This window comes from Rhinoraja longicauda, chromosome 4 (genome assembly GCF_053455715.1).
Source record: "Rhinoraja longicauda isolate Sanriku21f chromosome 4, sRhiLon1.1, whole genome shotgun sequence".
Lineage (NCBI taxonomy): Eukaryota > Metazoa > Chordata > Chondrichthyes > Rajiformes > Arhynchobatidae > Rhinoraja > Rhinoraja longicauda.
In genome coordinates this window covers 44425538-44443221 of record NC_135956.1, presented here as the reverse complement: position 1 = coordinate 44443221, position 17684 = coordinate 44425538, and the positions used below count along the sequence as shown (strand labels likewise).

Below are 17684 nucleotides of genomic sequence, written 5' to 3'. Positions count from 1 at the left end.
TAGTAGATGTCAGTCACTAGTCTGTCTCCTGTGATGGAGATGGTGAGGTCCAGAAACGGGAAGGAGATGTCGAACCAAAGGCATAGCTATGGGCACTCGCATGGGCCCTAGCTATGCCTGCCTCTTTGTCGGGTACGTCGAACAATCCCTGTTCCGGACGTACACTGGCCCCATCCCCGAAAACCAGAGGCATAGCTATGGGCACTCGCGTGGGCCCTAGCTATGCCTGCCTCTTTGTCGAACAATCCCTGTTCCGGGCGTACATTGTCCCCATCCCTGAACTCTACCTCCGCTACATCAACGACTGCATTGTTGCATAAGAAAATAACTGCAGATGCTGGTACAAATGATTTATTCACAAAATGCTGGAGTAACTCAGCAGGTCAGGCAGCATCTCGGGAGAGAAGGAATGGGTGATGTTTCGGGTCGAGACCCTTCTTCAGACATTGTTGCTACCTCTTGTACCGATGCAGAACTCACTGACTTCATACACTTCACTTCCAATTTCCATCCTGCCCTTAAATATACTTGGACTATCTCCGACATCTCCCTCCCGTTTCTGGACCTCACCATCTCCATCACAGTAGACAGACTAGTGTATGACATCTATTATAAACCCACTGACTCGCACAGCTATCTGGACTACACTTCTTCCCACCCTGTCTCCTGCAAAAAGCCTATCCCCTACTCCCAATTCCTCTGTCGACGGCGCATCTGCTGGTCTTATGGCCCTTTCTGTGATTTTCGTTCTCCAATTTCTCTCTCTCCCTTGTTATTTCTGTCATCTTGATAATTTTCTTCACTTCCCATTCTGTGATGATTGATTTTCACCTCAATAGAAGCTCATTTTTGCAGGGGCTCATCGGACAACGAAACACACCAGCATCCTGTCAGCCTGTGGTCGGACGAGGATGGGCCAGCGTGATTGCTGGTGGTCAGTCGAGGACAGTCCTGGGAAGTCGGTCAAGGATGCACCGCCGAGAACAAGAGGGACCATCTGGTGGGAAGCAACCTAGAACAAAGAGGATCCCGTTGTGGGGGGGCCGCCGAGAATGAAGAGGAACCTGGCGTGGGAAGGCCACCTAGAACAAAGGAGGACCCGGCATGGGGGGGGCTGCCGAGAACAAAGAGGGGGCCTAGTGTGGGGGGACTGCTGAGGAAACTGGTGAGGGACCCAGCTGGGGGAGGGGGCGTTGAGAACTGAGAGAGATCATCGAGACTATAAATAATACTTTTGTAACTGACGGCACCCTTTTGGTGACGATTCTTTGCATACTTTGTGTATTTTATGCAAAGCAAAGAATTTCACTGTACTAGGTATATGTGACAATAAAGTATGACACAAAATGCTGGAGTAATTCAGTGGGACAGACAGTATCTCCGGAGAGAAGGAATGGGTGACGTTTCAGGTTGAGACCCTTCTTCATAAAGTATCATTGAGTCATTCCCACCAGCTGTGGAGCAGTCACTCACACAAGCATAGCTGTGGGAGAATCAGCCACACAGGCATGAGTGTGGGATAATTAACCACTCAGTCAACCACACAGTCACAGCCGTGGGACAGAAATGCGGAACTGTTGACATTATTGGGCAGGCCACATCACTCTCATGCCCGACACCAAACTCCTTAAATAGGCATTCTGTTCCAAGATCTTGTGAGAGGCTAATACCAGGCAGAGAGGAACAGAATGAAAGGAGTGCTCAAAGCCTTTTTGAAGAAGTTCAACGTTCCCACCAATTCCTGGGAACCTCTAGCCCAGGACTGCTCAAGTAGAAAAGGAGCATCTGGGATGGGATTGAGGACCTTGGCCAAGCATTCGAAGCTTACAAAGGCCCTGCACTAGTATCAGAAGGATGGACCACCTTGCAAACTTCCAACCCACCCTTCCCCATAATGCATCCCCTGCCCATCTGTGAAAGAAACTTTAGGTCCAACATCGGCTCATTAGCCACCTCCGAACCCACAGAACCCGAGAGGAAGCAATTCACTCTTGATCCTGAAAGCCTGGCTAAGAATAGGAAGAAGACTGTTCATAGCCCATTTAAAGTTTATTAGTGAACTGGATTTGCAAAGTGGTGAAAGGTTTCTAATTAACGTACTAAGTAATATTCATAGCTTAAACCAAGCTACCTTTGATCTAATTTAAATTGGCTTGTGGAGAGGTTTATACTTAGACATCTGAAAAATGGAGAAAATGTCTAGCAGAAGGATCATTACTCTTAAAAACCACAGCAGGCCATCTGGAGCTGGGATGTCACTCTTTCATCTGCCTGCTTGAGAGAGCTGGACAACTGTGCCCCTCAGGTCTGGCTGCATTTGTCATTGGAAGACGTGCATCACTCAGGAGGTGGTATGTCTTTGGAATTTTCATCCCAGAAAGGCTGTGGAGACTCACTGAGTATGCTCAAGGCAGAGATTGATAGGTTGTTCAGTAAGAAGAGAATTGAGGGATAAAGGTGTGTCCAGTACGTCTTTGGAGTGTGGGAGAAAACCGGAGAACCCAGAGAAAATCTGCACGGTCACAGGGAGAAGATACAAACTGTACAGACAGCACCCATAGTCAGGATCGAACCCAGGACTCTGGTGCTGTAAGGCAGCAACTCCACCGCTGTGCCATTGTGCTACGCTTAACAGTCTATCCAGGTGACTCCAGGTGAACAGTGTGTTCTCCATTAATTTTTTTTGTACTCACATCCCTTCTGAGCTATAATGGTAAAATCGCAACCTGACATATGAGAGCGACATCTTTAGGCAGTTCCTCACACATCGAGCAGTGGAAATCCATGCAAAGGCAGAAGAATACGGAATCAATTAAAAGTTTCAAAGCCAAGGTAGCTGAACATTTGTTGGGAATTAGGAGTTACCGAATCAGCTAAATCATGTTGAAATACAGAACCAGCATAGAGGAACAGTCTTGAAGGGCTGAATGACCTGCTGTTCCTCTTCTACACACACAGCATGAGTGACTGTATATTTCAGAAAGTGACCCGAACACATTGTCCATTGCTTTCAGTTTCCTGATCTCTCAAAAAATTCTCTCCTCTTTAAATACCCTCAATGATCCAACCTGCACCCTCCAGAGCTCCATGAAGGATGGTTTTACCTCAATGCTTTGTAGTGCATCATTCCATGACAGACAGAAGTACACAGGACATTCAGCACAGGAGAAGGCCATTCGGCCCATCGCTCCACTAAGTCCTGCCTTTCAATCTATCTGCCATCCTCTCCTCTCTCCTCTTCTTGTCTTCCCCAACCCCCAACAATTTGTCCAGCCTCCCTTTAAATAAATTGATACAAAATATACATGAACCCCGGCCCATAGGAGCCAGTCTAAGATTCTCACTATTCTTCAGAGAAAGAAATTTCTTTTGAATTTCCTGCTGGATTTCCATTGGGAAATATTCCCTCACTTTCTTTGTGATTTTGCCACAACACCTACAGGCCTTCTATTTTATGACTCTGCTGAGATGAAATCTAAGATTGGCTGTCCAGGGGTATACAGCCTGCCTGCCTTTGGGTGTGACGTTAAACCAGGCCCTGTTTGCCATCTGTGTCTTTGTCAATGACAGTAAATAAACACAGTGATTCTCACTAGTGTCCCAGCTATTTACCTCCCAAACAATTAAAAAAGACACAAAGTGCTGGGGTAACTCAGTAGGACAGGCAGCATCTCTGGACAACATGGATAGCTGACGTTTCAGGTCAGGATCCTTCTTCAGATTCCTCAGTTGAAAAAAGGGTTCCTACCCAAAACGTCATCAATGCAGGCTCTCCGGAGATGCTGACTGGCCCACTGAGTTACTCCTGCACTTTGTGTCTTTTTTTGTAAACCACATCTGCAGTTCCTTGTGTTCTACCTCCCAATGTGGCTAATTGGATGCTCTTTTCACCAGCATGAGTACAATGAGCCGGATGGTCTCCTTTGAGCTGCCTCATTCTATGGTTTGACTTAAAGTCAGGCAATCTGTGTGACAAAACCTCCAAAATCTGTACTGGAAATGCCACAAGGAAATTATTAGTTGAGTTTAAAGGGTTTCATATAATGAAAAGGTGAATTTCTGCAGCCTGTTTCAATTCCATTCATTCCAATTGCTCCAGATTTAAAATTTATTTCTCACAGAATTGAATAATGAAAGACCACAAACTCTCCCAGAAAGGATCTGAAGAGACACTAGCACACTACAAACTTTATCTGTGGGGGAAATAACAGGGATTGGCTTTTTAAAGCAGAGCAAAGTGACTGCAGAAAGAAATATTGAGTTCAACAGAGAAATCCTCAAACCATGGCACTTTTGTGCTGCCTCTTCATTATAATGATCTCTGAATCCGCCTATTGTGACTCCACTGTTTACTGGCCCCTTATTGAGGTGGTGAAAAGCTTTGCATAAAGCCAGCCTGCACCTCTTGAAGAGCAGCAGTGTTAGGATCTCTGTCGGATGCGAATCTGACCCATGAAACATTGAAGAATGGATCAGGGTGGAAGACAGAGGCTCCAAGATCCTGAGTGAAAGGTGATGTAACAGGGGATGCTCCAGACATTCTTTGATGGGAGAAGAGATCAACTCCAGGGAGTAAATTGAAAGGACCTCGATTTGGTGCATCAAGAAATTCATATTGCCGCACACATCATCCAGAGAATAGACCATGGTGGTCACTGACAATGCAATCCTTGTCCCTCTCTGAGTGAGCAGTTGGGGAATAGCTCATGTTAATAAGACATAGGAGCAGAATTCGACCCATGAATCTGCTATGGCATTTGATCATGGCTGATCTATGTTTCCCTCTCAACCTCATTCTCCTGCCTTCTCTGCGTAACCTACGACACCCTTCCTAATCAAGAACCTATCTGTGGTGTATTATGATAAGAATTGACGAGTGAGACAGGTTAGCATACAACATATGGCTGCTTTACTTCAATACCACCAGAGAGCGTAATCAGGTATCCCACAATGCTTTATACCCGGAACTACGGCAAGGCTCAGCTGCCAAAACACAAAACTCAAAATGGTAAATACACCACATTACCCCCTTTTTAAAATGAAGGTAATCTTAAATAACTGAAATTAGCAAGTGCCTTATTACTAACAATAACCATTCCCAAAATTACTACTATGCAAAGTTACTTGTTATCACTAGAGACCCTCTTGTAGTTTTAACAAGTCTCAGTCCATCTGTGTGTTCATATTAATGAAAACAACTTAAACAACTAAACAGTCCTTCATGCCGAACATTTCCCCTTTTAAAAAAAAAAAAAATGAAGCTTAAGGGACATAGCGGTCTGGAGGCTTCCTGACCCTTGATGATCGGCGTGGACTCAGCGGCGCAGCAGCTGCAGCTGTACGGTCCACAGTCCCTGGCTCGCTGCATGATGACATGTCCTCCGGCTGTGCGGGTTGGCTCGGTGCAGAAGTGTCAGTGGTTGAGTTTTCAGTGTCCTGATCCAGTCCATCTCCCATGACTCTGTATCTCAGCTGATCTCCATGTCTCCTGTAGGTGATGTCGGTGTCTCCTCCTTGTACTTTGTAAGACACCGGTCCTGTTTGATCCACTATGACTCCAGGAATCCATTTGCGTCCTCCCCCAGCCGTATTGTATAAATACACTGGGTCATCCACTGAGAAACACCTGTCTGCTGCACGGAGGTCATGGTGAAACTTCTGCTTGTACTGTTTTTTACGAACAGCGGCTGCTGTGTCCGGACGGATGAAATCCAGACGGGTGCGCACGTGTCTGTTCAGAAACAGGTCAGCAGGTGACTGACCAGTAGTGCAGTTTGGTGTGGTGCGATACTGCATCAAAAAGATGGAGACCCTGTCCTCCACATCCATTGCGGTGTGTGTCAGCTTTTTCATTCCACCCTTGAATGACTGAACGTACCGTTCTGCCAGGCCATTCGAGGCAGGGTGACCAGGAGCACTTGTAGAATGAAGGATTCCATTCTGCTGCATGAAGTTTTTAAACTCCTCTGACGTGAACTGCGTTCCATTATCCGTGACAATGTGCTCCGGCAATCCATAAGCTGCGAACAGTCTTCTCAGTCGTGTGATAGTGGCTTGTGATGTGATGCTAGACATTTTAAACACCTCCAACCACTTGGAGTAAGCATCCACCACCAACATGAAAGTGTGTCCCAAAAATGGACCAGCAAAGTCTATGTGTAGTCTTTTCCAGCTCTGGCCAGGAAATTCCCATGGATGCAAAGGCACCTGACGAGGCATCCTTTGCTCCAATTGACATGACTCACATGCTCTGCCAGCTTGCTCCACCTCTGCATCAACTTTAGGCCACCATACATACTTGCGTGTTAGTGCTTTCATTTTCACAATTCCTGGATGGCCAGAATGCAGCTCCTTTAAAACAGTTTTTCTCAACTTTTCAGGAATCACCACTCTGGTGCCCCACAGGACACATCCTCGCTCTATTGAAAGTTCACATCTACGCGTGTGGAAAGCTTTCAGAGTCTCATCCACTTCAGCAGGCCAGCCATCCATGACAAATTTCAGCACCTTTGACAACACGTTGTCTGTGCGTGTTGCACGTGCCACTTGGTCTGCGTTCAGTGGAGCCTGCTCAAGATGTTCAGTTAACAGTGTGTATACGCTGTCAGTGATGGCTGTGGTCCCTGCGTCGTTTGTGTCAGGCAGCGGAACTCTTGAGAGGCCATCTGCATTACCATGTTTCCCTGAGGCACAGTACTCAATGTGATAATCATAGGCAGAGAGAATTATTGCCCATCTTTGGATTCGAGCTGCAGCCATGGTAGGCAGGCTTTTGTGTTCTCCAAACAGTGTTAGCAGGGGTTTGTGATCAGTCACAAGTTTGAATTTCCTCCCCCACAGGTATTGGTGAAACTTCTTTACACCAAAAATGAGCGCCAGTCCCTCTTTCTCAATCTGAGAATATTTCTTCTCAGCAGCGGATAATGTGCGTGATGAGAAGGCGATGGGGCGCTCCTCCCCTGTAGGCATTTTGTGTTGTATGACAGCTCCAATGCCATACGCTGAGGAGTCACAGGCCAGAGTGAGAGGAAGCTTTTGGTCATAGTGCACCAGGATCTTGTCACTTGTGAGCAGCGATTTGCACTTGTCAAAAGCTTTCTGCTCTCGACTTTTCCACTCCCACGACACCTGGTCTTTCAGCAACCTGTACAGGGAAGCAAGCACGGTGCTTTGGTTGGGCATGAACCGTCCATAATAATTCACTAGTCCCAAGAAAGCTCTCAGCTCTTTCACACAGGTGGGGGCTGGTGCATCCTTTATTGCTCTGACTTTCTCCAGTGACGGCTGAATGCCCTGGCTGTTTAACACATGACCCAAGTATTCGATTTGTTTCTTTCCAAACTCACACTTTGCGTCCCTGACTCTCAGTCCGCTCTCCTGCAGTCTCTGTAGCACTTTATGCAGGTTTTGCAGATGCTCTCGTTCAGTTTTTCCTGTGATGAGGAGATCATCCAGATACACCACTACATTCAGATCTTTCATGAGGTTCTCCATGATTCTTTGGAAGATGGAGGGTGCTGCGCTCACACCAAAAGCCAGTCTGTTATAGACAAATAAGCCTCGGTGTGTGTTAATGGTCAACAGTTTTTTTGATTCTTCCTCCAGAAGTACCTGCTGGTACGCTGAGGCGAGGTCAATCTTTGAAAACACCTTTCCTCCACTGAGGGTTGCCATCAGCTCCTCTATCCGTGGCAATGGATAAGTCTCTGTAGTGGCAGCTTGGTTTACAGTGAGTTTGTAATCTCCACACAGACGAATGGTATGGTCCTTTTTTTCAACCGGAACAACGGGTGCTGCCCATTCACTATGTTTGACTGGAGTAATTATGTTGGCCTTTTCCAGTCGGTCCAATTCAGCCTCCACTCGTGCTTTCATGGCAAATGGCAGTGGGCGGCTTTTGCAAAACTTTGGGCGGGCCCCTGGTTCCACCAGAATTGTTGCTTTGACATCACGCAGAGTGCCAAGTTCATCTTTAAACACTTCAGCGTGTAACTCCAGTACATCCTGTATTGATGTCAGGTGAGGCATCTCCTTAATATGCTTTATGTCTTCCTGATAAGACTTGTCACTGGCATGTTTAATTTCTTTCCAGTTTAAGGTGAGCTTTTTTAACCAGTTCCTTCCACACAAAGCTGGTCCTGCTCCCTTTACCACAATCATTGGTAGCTGCTCACTCTGACTCTCATATTTGACAGTGGCTTCAAACTGTCCCAACTCAGGAATAACCTCCCCTGTGTATGTCTTCAATGTGACTTCAGCAAGCCCTAGTGGTTGCTTTAAAAAGGTGGTCTGAAACAACTCCTCTGAGATAATGCTCACGGCAGCTCCGGTGTCAATTTCTAGTTTGACTTCTTTGCCATTAACCACAAAACATGCCCGGTATGCTTGTTTACAGTTGTTGCCATTTACTAATGAAAACATTGGCAACACTATTTCCTCTGCCTCCACATACTTTGTGTTTTTATCAGTCTGTCGTTTATATCTGCTCTGTGTTGGTGCCGCCGCCACTTTTCCTCTGCATGCCCTTTTAATATGCCCGGTTTTACCACAGTTGTAACACTTTGCATCTTTAAAGCGACACACCTGTGGGCTGTGATTTTTGCCGTTACATCTATGGCAGTTCCTCCCCGTTTGCTTAACCGTGTGCGCATCCACTTTATGCACTTGGTTCGGACGTACCTCGTGTCCCCGCAGCTGCTGCGTGTCTCTCTCCGCAGTCTCCATGCTGAGGGCGATTTCAAATGCCCGTGCAAAAGTCAGGTTGGACTCCGACAACAGCCGTCGCTGGCTTGCCTCATTACAAATCCCACTGACAAAACGGTCCCGAAGCGTCTCGTTCAACGTCTCTCCAAACTCACAGTTAACTGCACACTGTTTCAGCTCCGCAACGTAACTGGTCACAGATTCATCCGCCCGCTGGTTGCATCGGTTAAAGCGGAATCTCTCCGCAATAAGCAACGGCTTGGGTTCAAAATGAGTCTTTAAAATGTTCACAATGTCATCGTAGGACTTATCTTTTGGCTTCAGCGGCTGCACCAGGTTCCTTAACAGACCATATGTAGATGCTCCCATCACACTTAACAGAGTAGCTACTTGCTTCTCCACTGCAATGTCGTTAGCCTCAAAAAACTGCTCTAAACGTTCCACATACGCCGACCAAGACTCTGTCTTCGGGGCGAACTCCCCTATGGAACCTATGATAGGCATTTTCTGCTTGTTTTATCCTCGTCGCCAACTTTAACTGTGGTGTATTATGATAAGAATTGACGAGTGAGACAGGTTAGCATACAACATATGGCTGCTTTACTTCAACACCACCAGAGAGTGTAATCAGGTATCCCACAATGCTTTATACCCGGAACTACGGCAAGGCTCAGCTGCCAAAACACAAAACTCAAAATGGTAAATACACCACACTATCAATCTCCTTCTTCAGACTGATCCAACCGAAATGTCACCCATTCTTTCTCTCCAGAGATGCTGCCTGTCCCGCTGAGTTACTCCAGCATTTTGTGTCTATCATCGGTTTAAACCAGCATCTGCAATTCCTTCCTACACCTATCAATCTCCGCTGTAAAAATACCCAATGACGGCCTCTATCACCCTCTGTGACAATTAATTCTACAGATTTACCATCCTCTTGCTAAGGAAATTCCTCCTCATCTCCATTCTAAAGGTACATCATTTTATTCTGATGCAGTGCTCTCTGGTTCTAGACTCTCCCAATACTGGAAACATTTCAGTGACACCCTTCTCAGTGAACTACCAACTTCTCTATTAGTGAGTTGTTCCTCCAAGATTCAGACAGAAGGTCTCTCCTCTAAAAAGCTCTGGTGGAAATGGCCTCCTGTTCCTGCTCCTCCCTCTGATAGAGTTTGTCGAGCATAGTTCACCCTCGCTGTCTCCTGAGGGAATTGTCTGAGCATCTACACTGCATGCAAATGTCTGTGCAGCAACCTTGTCAGCACTTGCCTCTTCCCTCCCTGCAGCCTCCTGACAATTTGCCCCATGTCCCTGCAGACCTCTGAGAACCTGCCTTGTTCCTTCACCTGGATATAGTGAACTCCAGAGAGCACCAAACATTTCTGGAGTAGAAGAAATGCCAGCAGACGTCGGTCGACAATGACCCGTAATGGCTTGTGATCCCTTTAAATATGATTGGTGGTTTGGGAGGGCCAGGTGTTCTTCTTGTTGCTGTGAGTGAGCAACGGGCAGTGGGAGTGGACAGTCAGAGAGAACTGGGGCAGAGGAAGCACGGGCAGAGGGAGGTGCAGTGAGAGTAAGAGGCAGAGGAATCTGGGGCAGAGGTATGGGGAAAAGGAAGCAGGGGCAGTAGAGGATGTGCAGAGTGAGCAAGGGTAGAGGGAGGAGGTGCAGATGGAGCAGCGGCAGTGGAGTAGATAGAACGGGGCAGAGTGAGCAGGGACAGAGGGAAGAGGCAAAAGGAGCAGGGAGAGCAGGGGCAGAGGCCGGAGGTAGAACTGGGGATGGATTGGTGTTGCAAGCTGATTGTTGCCATTGTTTCTCTGCCTGCACTGTGGCTATCCATTGCACTAAGGTCCTTGGCAATATGATGCTGAGTGCAATTTGGTCCATAAAACAGAAGAACGGGTCCTTTGGCCCATTACATTCACAGGGGATGCTCCAGATGGTAGAGATCAATGCCAGGAAGTAAATCAATAGAACCCACTGACACTAATCACACATTATTCCCATTTTATATTCTCCTCTCATCCACACAACTGAGTCAAATTAATCTACCAAATTGTATGTCATCGGAACGTGGGAAGAATCTGGAACGCCCGTGGGAAACCCACACAATCGCAGGGAAAACCTGCAAACTCCACACCAACAGCACCGGAGCATCTTATCGAAACGTATAAAATTATTAAGGGGTTGGACACGTTAGAGGCAGGAAACATGTTCCCAATGTTGGGGGAGTCCAGAACCAGGGGCCACAGTTTAAGAATAAGGGGTAGGCCATTTAGAACAGAGATGAGGAAAAACATTTTTAGTCAGAGAGTTGTGAATCAGAGGGCAGAGGAGGCCAATTCTCCGAATACATTCAAGAGAGAGCTTGATAGAGCTCTTAAGGATAGCGGAGTCAGGGGGTATGGGGAGAAGGCAGGAATGGGGTACTGATTGAGAATGATCAGCCATGATCACATTGAATGGCGGTGCTGGCTCGAAGGGCCAAATGGCCTTCTCCTGCACCTATTTTCTATTGTCTATTGTCTATTGTCTATAGGTCAGGAGTGAACTCAGGCCTTTGGCATTGCGCAGCAATGGCAGCTTCATCCACTGTGCCACTGTGTTGTCCAACACACCATGGACAGTGTTTTGCAATGACAAGGGAATAAGTGCTCCCACTGTAGGATAGTAAAGATCACAATTTCTCCCTGCTGAGCAAGAAGTGGAGGAGAAATGAGAAGTTATAGGTTGCTCCACGGTGGAAGTGAATGGTCAGATCAATTAGAATCGTGACTTCTATGACTCTGCACAGAATCTGGGGATCAGTTTGCAGGCCAAGAGGAAATGCTTGCATTTCTAAAAATAACAAAAATAGTAAAGTTAGAAAGTATTTTTCAAGAATAATACAGAAATTTTGCATTTGTCATCGGTCTCACACCAGTGGGGATTGGCTTGATTATAAAAGGCCAATTGTCCTTGCTCCCTCTTAGGTAAACAACCAGTTTATAGATTTATATCAGCATTTGCAAAAGTATTCAGCAATTTCCCTCATTTCCATCAGAGTTGTTGTTACCTCAGAAACTGACTATTCAAAGTACTTTCGGTTGGTTTGTGTTCTTCTTCCTTACATTACTTTCCCAGCTCTTCCCACACACCTGTGAACTCATTGTAATTTCTATATTCAAGGATTTATAAGGATAATTGGAGAGCTGGGGCTTCCGACCGTTGTGAAGGAATGAATGGCCAGGGCCTTTCCCTCTGGAAAGAAAGTAAGCTCTTCAAATTTGAAATATTTCCAACTGAGTGAAAATCAGTTCATTACTAATAAATCCAGATAGGAATTCAGGAAAAAACTTCAAATACACATCAAGTCCTCTGGAAGATCTGCAAAGATGCATTCTGGCCCGCGTGAAACATTTTGGTCTTCCATTACAAGGTCTTCCATTACCAGGCAGCAGGGGGAAGTTTTAGTTTTGATATACACCATGGAAACAGATCCTTCGGCCCACCGAGTCAATGCCAACAATTTCACACAAGTTCCATGTAAACCAACTTTCTCATTCACACCCCACACACTAGGGGCAATTTATAGAGGTCAATTAACCTACAAAGCCACATGTCTTTGGGATATGGTAGGAAACTGGAGCGGCCAGAGGAAACCCACACTTTCACAGGCAGAATATGCAAATTTCACAGGATCAAATCCAGGTCTCTGGCGCGGTGAGATAGCAGCTCTATCTGTGCGCCACCATGCCGTCCAAAGTTCTGAGAAATGTACCGAAGCTCAATGCAGCCAATGCAAAGGCTTTGTGGGGAAGGACCTAGTCTAGGGAAGGACCACTGAGGGGCTGGGTCCAGTGTTACATCCTCTCAAATACTTTTTGGGTGTATTGGTGCAAGAGTTTTTGAGTACGGGAGACATGAGTGACATCGATGTTTTATAAATGGAACATATATTTGGCATATATATCTGAGACTCAAGCATTTATCCCTGCAGTTTCCCATTAGTAACTGCCTCACACTCTGGGAAAAACCTACAATAAAAGCAGAAAGGTCATTGACATGTTTGAAGGGTCATTGACATAAAACATGAACTCTATTTCTCTATGAATTGATGCTGCCTGACTGTCTCAGTGTTTCCAGTAATTTCTTTTATTTCCATTTCCATTATATATAGCTTTGAATTTGAAGTAAAGGCCTTTTATTCCTTCTTTCCTGTCTATCAACAAATGTTCACTCCAAACTGATACATTGCTTCTAACACTCTGCACTTTAATTGTACACACTAACCTTTAAAACAATATTTTATCAAAGTCGTTCTGAAAATCCAAGTACACCATATTCATAAGTTCTCTCTCTTATATTTGACTTTCTACATCCATAAAAAAAACTAGCGTGTTTAAATATGACTTCCCTTCCAGGATCTATGTCCACTTGGTTTAATCCTGTTGGTATTTTCCAGGTCTAGCATTAATCGCAGTAATAACTGATCTGGATTTGTGGGGGGGGGGGAGGGGAGGGGGAGTGGGGAACAAGAGGGTGCTAGACCAATGCAGGAGAGGCTTTGGGTCCACGGCTCTCTCTGGCTGCAGCGCTGGCGGCATGGGGCTGAAGTGTGTTGCACTTTAAATTGTTCTGTCAATGGAAATGGCATCCAAAAACACAAGCAGTTGCACTAAACGCCATTCCATTTATCCTTTAACTATGCACGATGGACGGTTTGATTGTAATCATGTATAATCTTTTCTCTGACTGGATACCACACAACAAAAAAGCTTTTCACTGTACCCCGGAGCACGCAGCATTAATAAACTAAACTAAACTAAACTAGCTGCAGCATACAGTTAGACAGCCTTGACAAAGACCAAGGAAAGGAAACCTAGTTTAAATAGTACTGGAGAGATCAACTCAGTTGGTCGCTGTTGTTGCAATAATCATCACTCACCACAGTTCTGTCTGTTGAAAGCTGCCAAGTGCTTAGTTGCAAAAAGAAAGGCTTCATTTTGACAGCTTGGAGATCCAAACTGTCAAGCAGCACTTCAAAATAATAGAAAAAAATATTGTTTTACAGCTCATTCTGTCACCAGTGGTCAGGGGCTGAACTGTACCACAAGAAATAAGGGCAAACTTCTGAATCATTAGTGCATTGCTGAGGTAGTCTGGCAGACTGGCCAACAATAGGTCATGACATGTATTCCAGCGGGTTCAGTCCCAATGAAATCCACGGTCACATTGAAATTTGGCCTGGTGAAATATCACACACATCTGGCATTTAAGAGACATTTGGAAAGGCACACGCGTATGCAGGGAATGGATTATGTGCGGGCAGATAAGAGTCTGAAGAAGGGTCTTGACCCGAAACATCATCCATTTATTCTCTCCCGAGATGCTGTCTGACCCGCTGAGTTACTCCAGCATTTTGTGTCTACCTTCGATTTAAACCAGCATCTGCAGTTTTTTTCCTATTGATTTTGGTATCATGATCGGCACAGATATTGTGGGCCGAAGGCCTGTTCCTGTGCTGTCCTGTTCTATGTTCTATGTTCTATTTGTGCAAATGTGCACAGTTCTACACAACGGACATCCAGTACAATTGCACAGCACTGTCGGGGGCCTAGTTGTCACTCACAGCTTGTGGACGAGCTCAGGAATGTCAGGAGATGTTAGGAACGGCAAAGGGTAAGTCAAGGTGGGCAAACATGAATTATACTGCCCTGCAAGATTTATATGATAAATCTTTTGGTTTATGTATGCTTAATCTTAATGCCTTCAGAAAAAAAACATTGCACCGGTTACATGTATACCTCAGCGTGTGTGCGTATGCACATGCTCATGTGTGCTTGTGTGTTTCTGTCTGTCTCCATATCTGTGTAATGGGTGTTAGTGTATAGAAACATAAAAATATAGAAACATAGAAAATAGGTGCAGGAGGAGGCCATTTGGCCCTTCGAGCCAGCACTTCCATTCATTGTGATCATGGCTGATCATCCACAATCAGTAACCTGTGCCTGCCTTCTCCCCATATCCCTTGATTCCACCAGCACCTACAGCTCTATCTAACTCTCTTTTAAATTCATCCAGTGAATTGGTTCCACTGCCTTCTGTGGCAGCGAATTCCACAAGTTCACAACTCTCTGGGTGAAAAAGTTCTTTCTCACCTATGCATGTGTATCTTGGGAGATTGAGAGACGGGGATTTAGTGACTGCAAAAAGAAAGATAAGAGATAGAAATAATTAAATGACCAGGATAAAGGGAAAGAAGGAGAGGGAAGACGGACAGAAATAAAGAGGAAGAGAGACAAAGTGAGGAAAATGTAGAGAAAATTGGAGATTGAATTGAGCATTGCTGTTAAGGCCAGCATTTATTTTTACAGTTAGAGCTACAGCATCGTAACAGGTCCTTTGGCCCACCGAGTCCATGCTGACCATTGATCACCCGTTCACACCAGTTATTCCACTTTGTCTTCCACTCCTTACACACCAGGAGCAAATTACAGAGGTCAATTAACCTATAAACCCGCCCGCCTTTGTGATGTGGGAGGATCAAGCACCCAGAGGAAATCCATGTAGTCACAGGGAGAGTGTGCAACCTCTACACAGATAGCAGCTGAGGTCAAGATCAAACCCGGGTCTCTGGAGCTGTGAGACAGCAGCTCTACCAGCTACGCCACTGTGCTGCCTTGAAAGAGATAACTAACTATGTGGTCCCCCTGGTGATGCCCCAAAGTGCTGTTGGGGAGAGAGGTGCAGGAATTTAGACCCAATGATGAAGGACTGGCGATAAATTTCCAAGTCAGGATGGTGTGATTTGGAGGGCAACCAGTCGGTGGTTCTATATCCATGTGCCTGACGCTCTTGTCGCTCTTAGTGGTAGAGGTCATGGGGTTTGGATGGTGCTGTCGGAGTAGTCTGGGTTAGCAGTGTGTGCTGTGGATGGTACACTCTGCAACAACCATGTCAGTCATGGAAGGAGGGAGTGTTTAGGGAGATGGATGGGGTGCTGACTGAGTGAGCTGCTTTATCTGCAATGGTGTTGAGGTTTGTTATGCTTTGGTGAGAGGAATGAATGCGCTAGCCAATGCAACAGTGAGAACGAAACAGGAGGGGTCTTGATTTTCCTTCAGCTCAAACTGACAAACGTGCATTGTATACCCACCATCTCTGTGAGGGCCTCATTGATCTCTTAGCTTTTAATCTTCAAACCTGCAATGTGCCTTCAAGCGAACATGTGGTCAGGCTGGTTCAACATTCCAAATAATAAAGAAACCACATAAAAATAATCAAGGGCTCACTGAGAGTCTCTGCTGCTGGCACCACCAATGGCGAAGACTACTGTGGCGAGCTACACATGAGGCTCGGACCTGCTCGGGACCATTTGACGTCAATGCCTCAACTCGGTTCACTGAACGCCTGAGTCTGAAGCCAGACCACAGAAGGAAACTTTGACTAAGAACACTTGCAGGTTATTTGGATTGGAACAAGATGATTGTGGACACGCATGTTAGTCTTAAAATCAGGGGTTCCAGTGCTTTAATAAATTAAACAAGTGGAGCTCAAAGCCTCACATGATGGCTGCTCACTGAATCAGGCCCAGGTTTTCACTGTGCTCGAGTACTTTGGCTTAAACAGTCACAAAGTCACCTGTCAATTTCTTCTCTCTGGATGAATGTTGATGGAAAGTGTAACAAATTTGGAAACTTTTACTCTGAGGCAATTTTCTGAGAAGTGACAGAGCTGGAGAATCATATAATTCCTAACTTTTAACCTCCTAAAACCCATCGAGGGAACACGGTCATAACTAGCACAATACAAAATCAAAGAAAGGTTCATGAAGGTGGAAGAGGAGGAATCAAACATCTGATCACTGGTCTGAAGGAGGAGCGGAGGAGACAAGGAAGTGGCAATATTTAAGAAGAAAGCTTTGGAGAGAGTAGCTGAAGACTTGGATGTCAGTGGTAGGAAGAGTGGATGGGGATGCACAAGACATCAGAGGCACTGAGACCAATGAAAAAGATTACTGAGACAAGGAGACCCAGATAATGGAGAGATTTAACAAGAAGGGTGAAAGTTTCACAATAATGCCTTGTTGGAATGAAAGCCAGCTTGGGTCAATGAGTATTGAAGTACTTGGTTTGAGTGAGGAAACAGGCTGTGCTGAGCTTGACTTGACTGAGAATGCTTGATGTAAGACAGGGGACTAGTTGGGCCCAGCTGAATAATAAAGGAAGGGGCAGGGGGTGTGTAAAGTAGATGAGGGAAGTCAGAATGATCTTTCAATCTGAAGACAATTTTGATCAGAAGTGTCAGAGGACAGTAAGTTTGTAAAGCACCTAGTTCAACTGAGAGACTGAACACGGGTAGAATGGGTATTAAAATATCTGTTTGGGCTCAGTCATATGTGTGCTGAAGAACCAGGTTTATCCTGGGATAGGTTGGGAAGATCAAAGGAAGAGCATTCTTGTGTGAATTACCACCAAAGGTTTGGAAAATGTCTGCTGCTCAAGGCAGCATCTGTGCAGAGAGAAACTCAGTTCAGGGAGATGATTCCAGTTCTGATGAAACCGCATTAACCTGAAATGTTGACTCTTTCTCTCTCCACAGACACTACGACCTGCTGTACATTTCAACACTCTCCTTTTTATTTCAGATTTAGAGGCCTGCTATATTTTATTTTCGGATATTGGGCATGATCTTGCAAAGCACAACTCAGTTATAGTATTACTGGTTCATCACTGATGAATCATCAAAATCTAAAATAATTGTTTACAGATCCCTCCGTTGTCTTGCTCCTCCTTTCCTTTGTCCCCAACTTCAGCCCTCAACCATCACTGCATTCCTCCAGCTCCAGCCTCCTGATCATTCTCAATTCTCATTGGCCCACCACTGGCAGCAGTTCCTTCAGCTGCTTGGACCTTCAGCTCTGGAACTCTTTCTCTACACCCCTCCTGACCAGGTCTTTGGTTTAGACTGCTGTTGTGCTATCTCCTGGAGTA

At 45.6% G+C, this 17684-nt stretch overlaps 1 protein-coding gene across 2 annotated transcripts in view; it reads right to left on the bottom strand.

Annotated features, from left to right (window-relative positions):
* Window positions 1–17684, bottom strand: part of emc2 (ER membrane protein complex subunit 2) — a 181866-nt gene that overhangs the window by 149700 nt on the left and 14482 nt on the right. Inside the window, exon 2 of one of the 2 annotated variants that reach the window (XM_078397621.1) lies at window positions 4908–9241. The exons of the other annotated variant lie outside the window; for it this stretch is intronic. Coding sequence (XP_078253747.1) covers window positions 5263–9207 — 3945 coding nt within the window. The 5' untranslated portion in view covers window positions 9208–9241 and the 3' untranslated portion in view covers window positions 4908–5262. Of the gene's footprint in view, window positions 1–4907; window positions 9242–17684 lie in introns of those variants that run through there. 2 annotated transcript variants of the gene reach the window in all.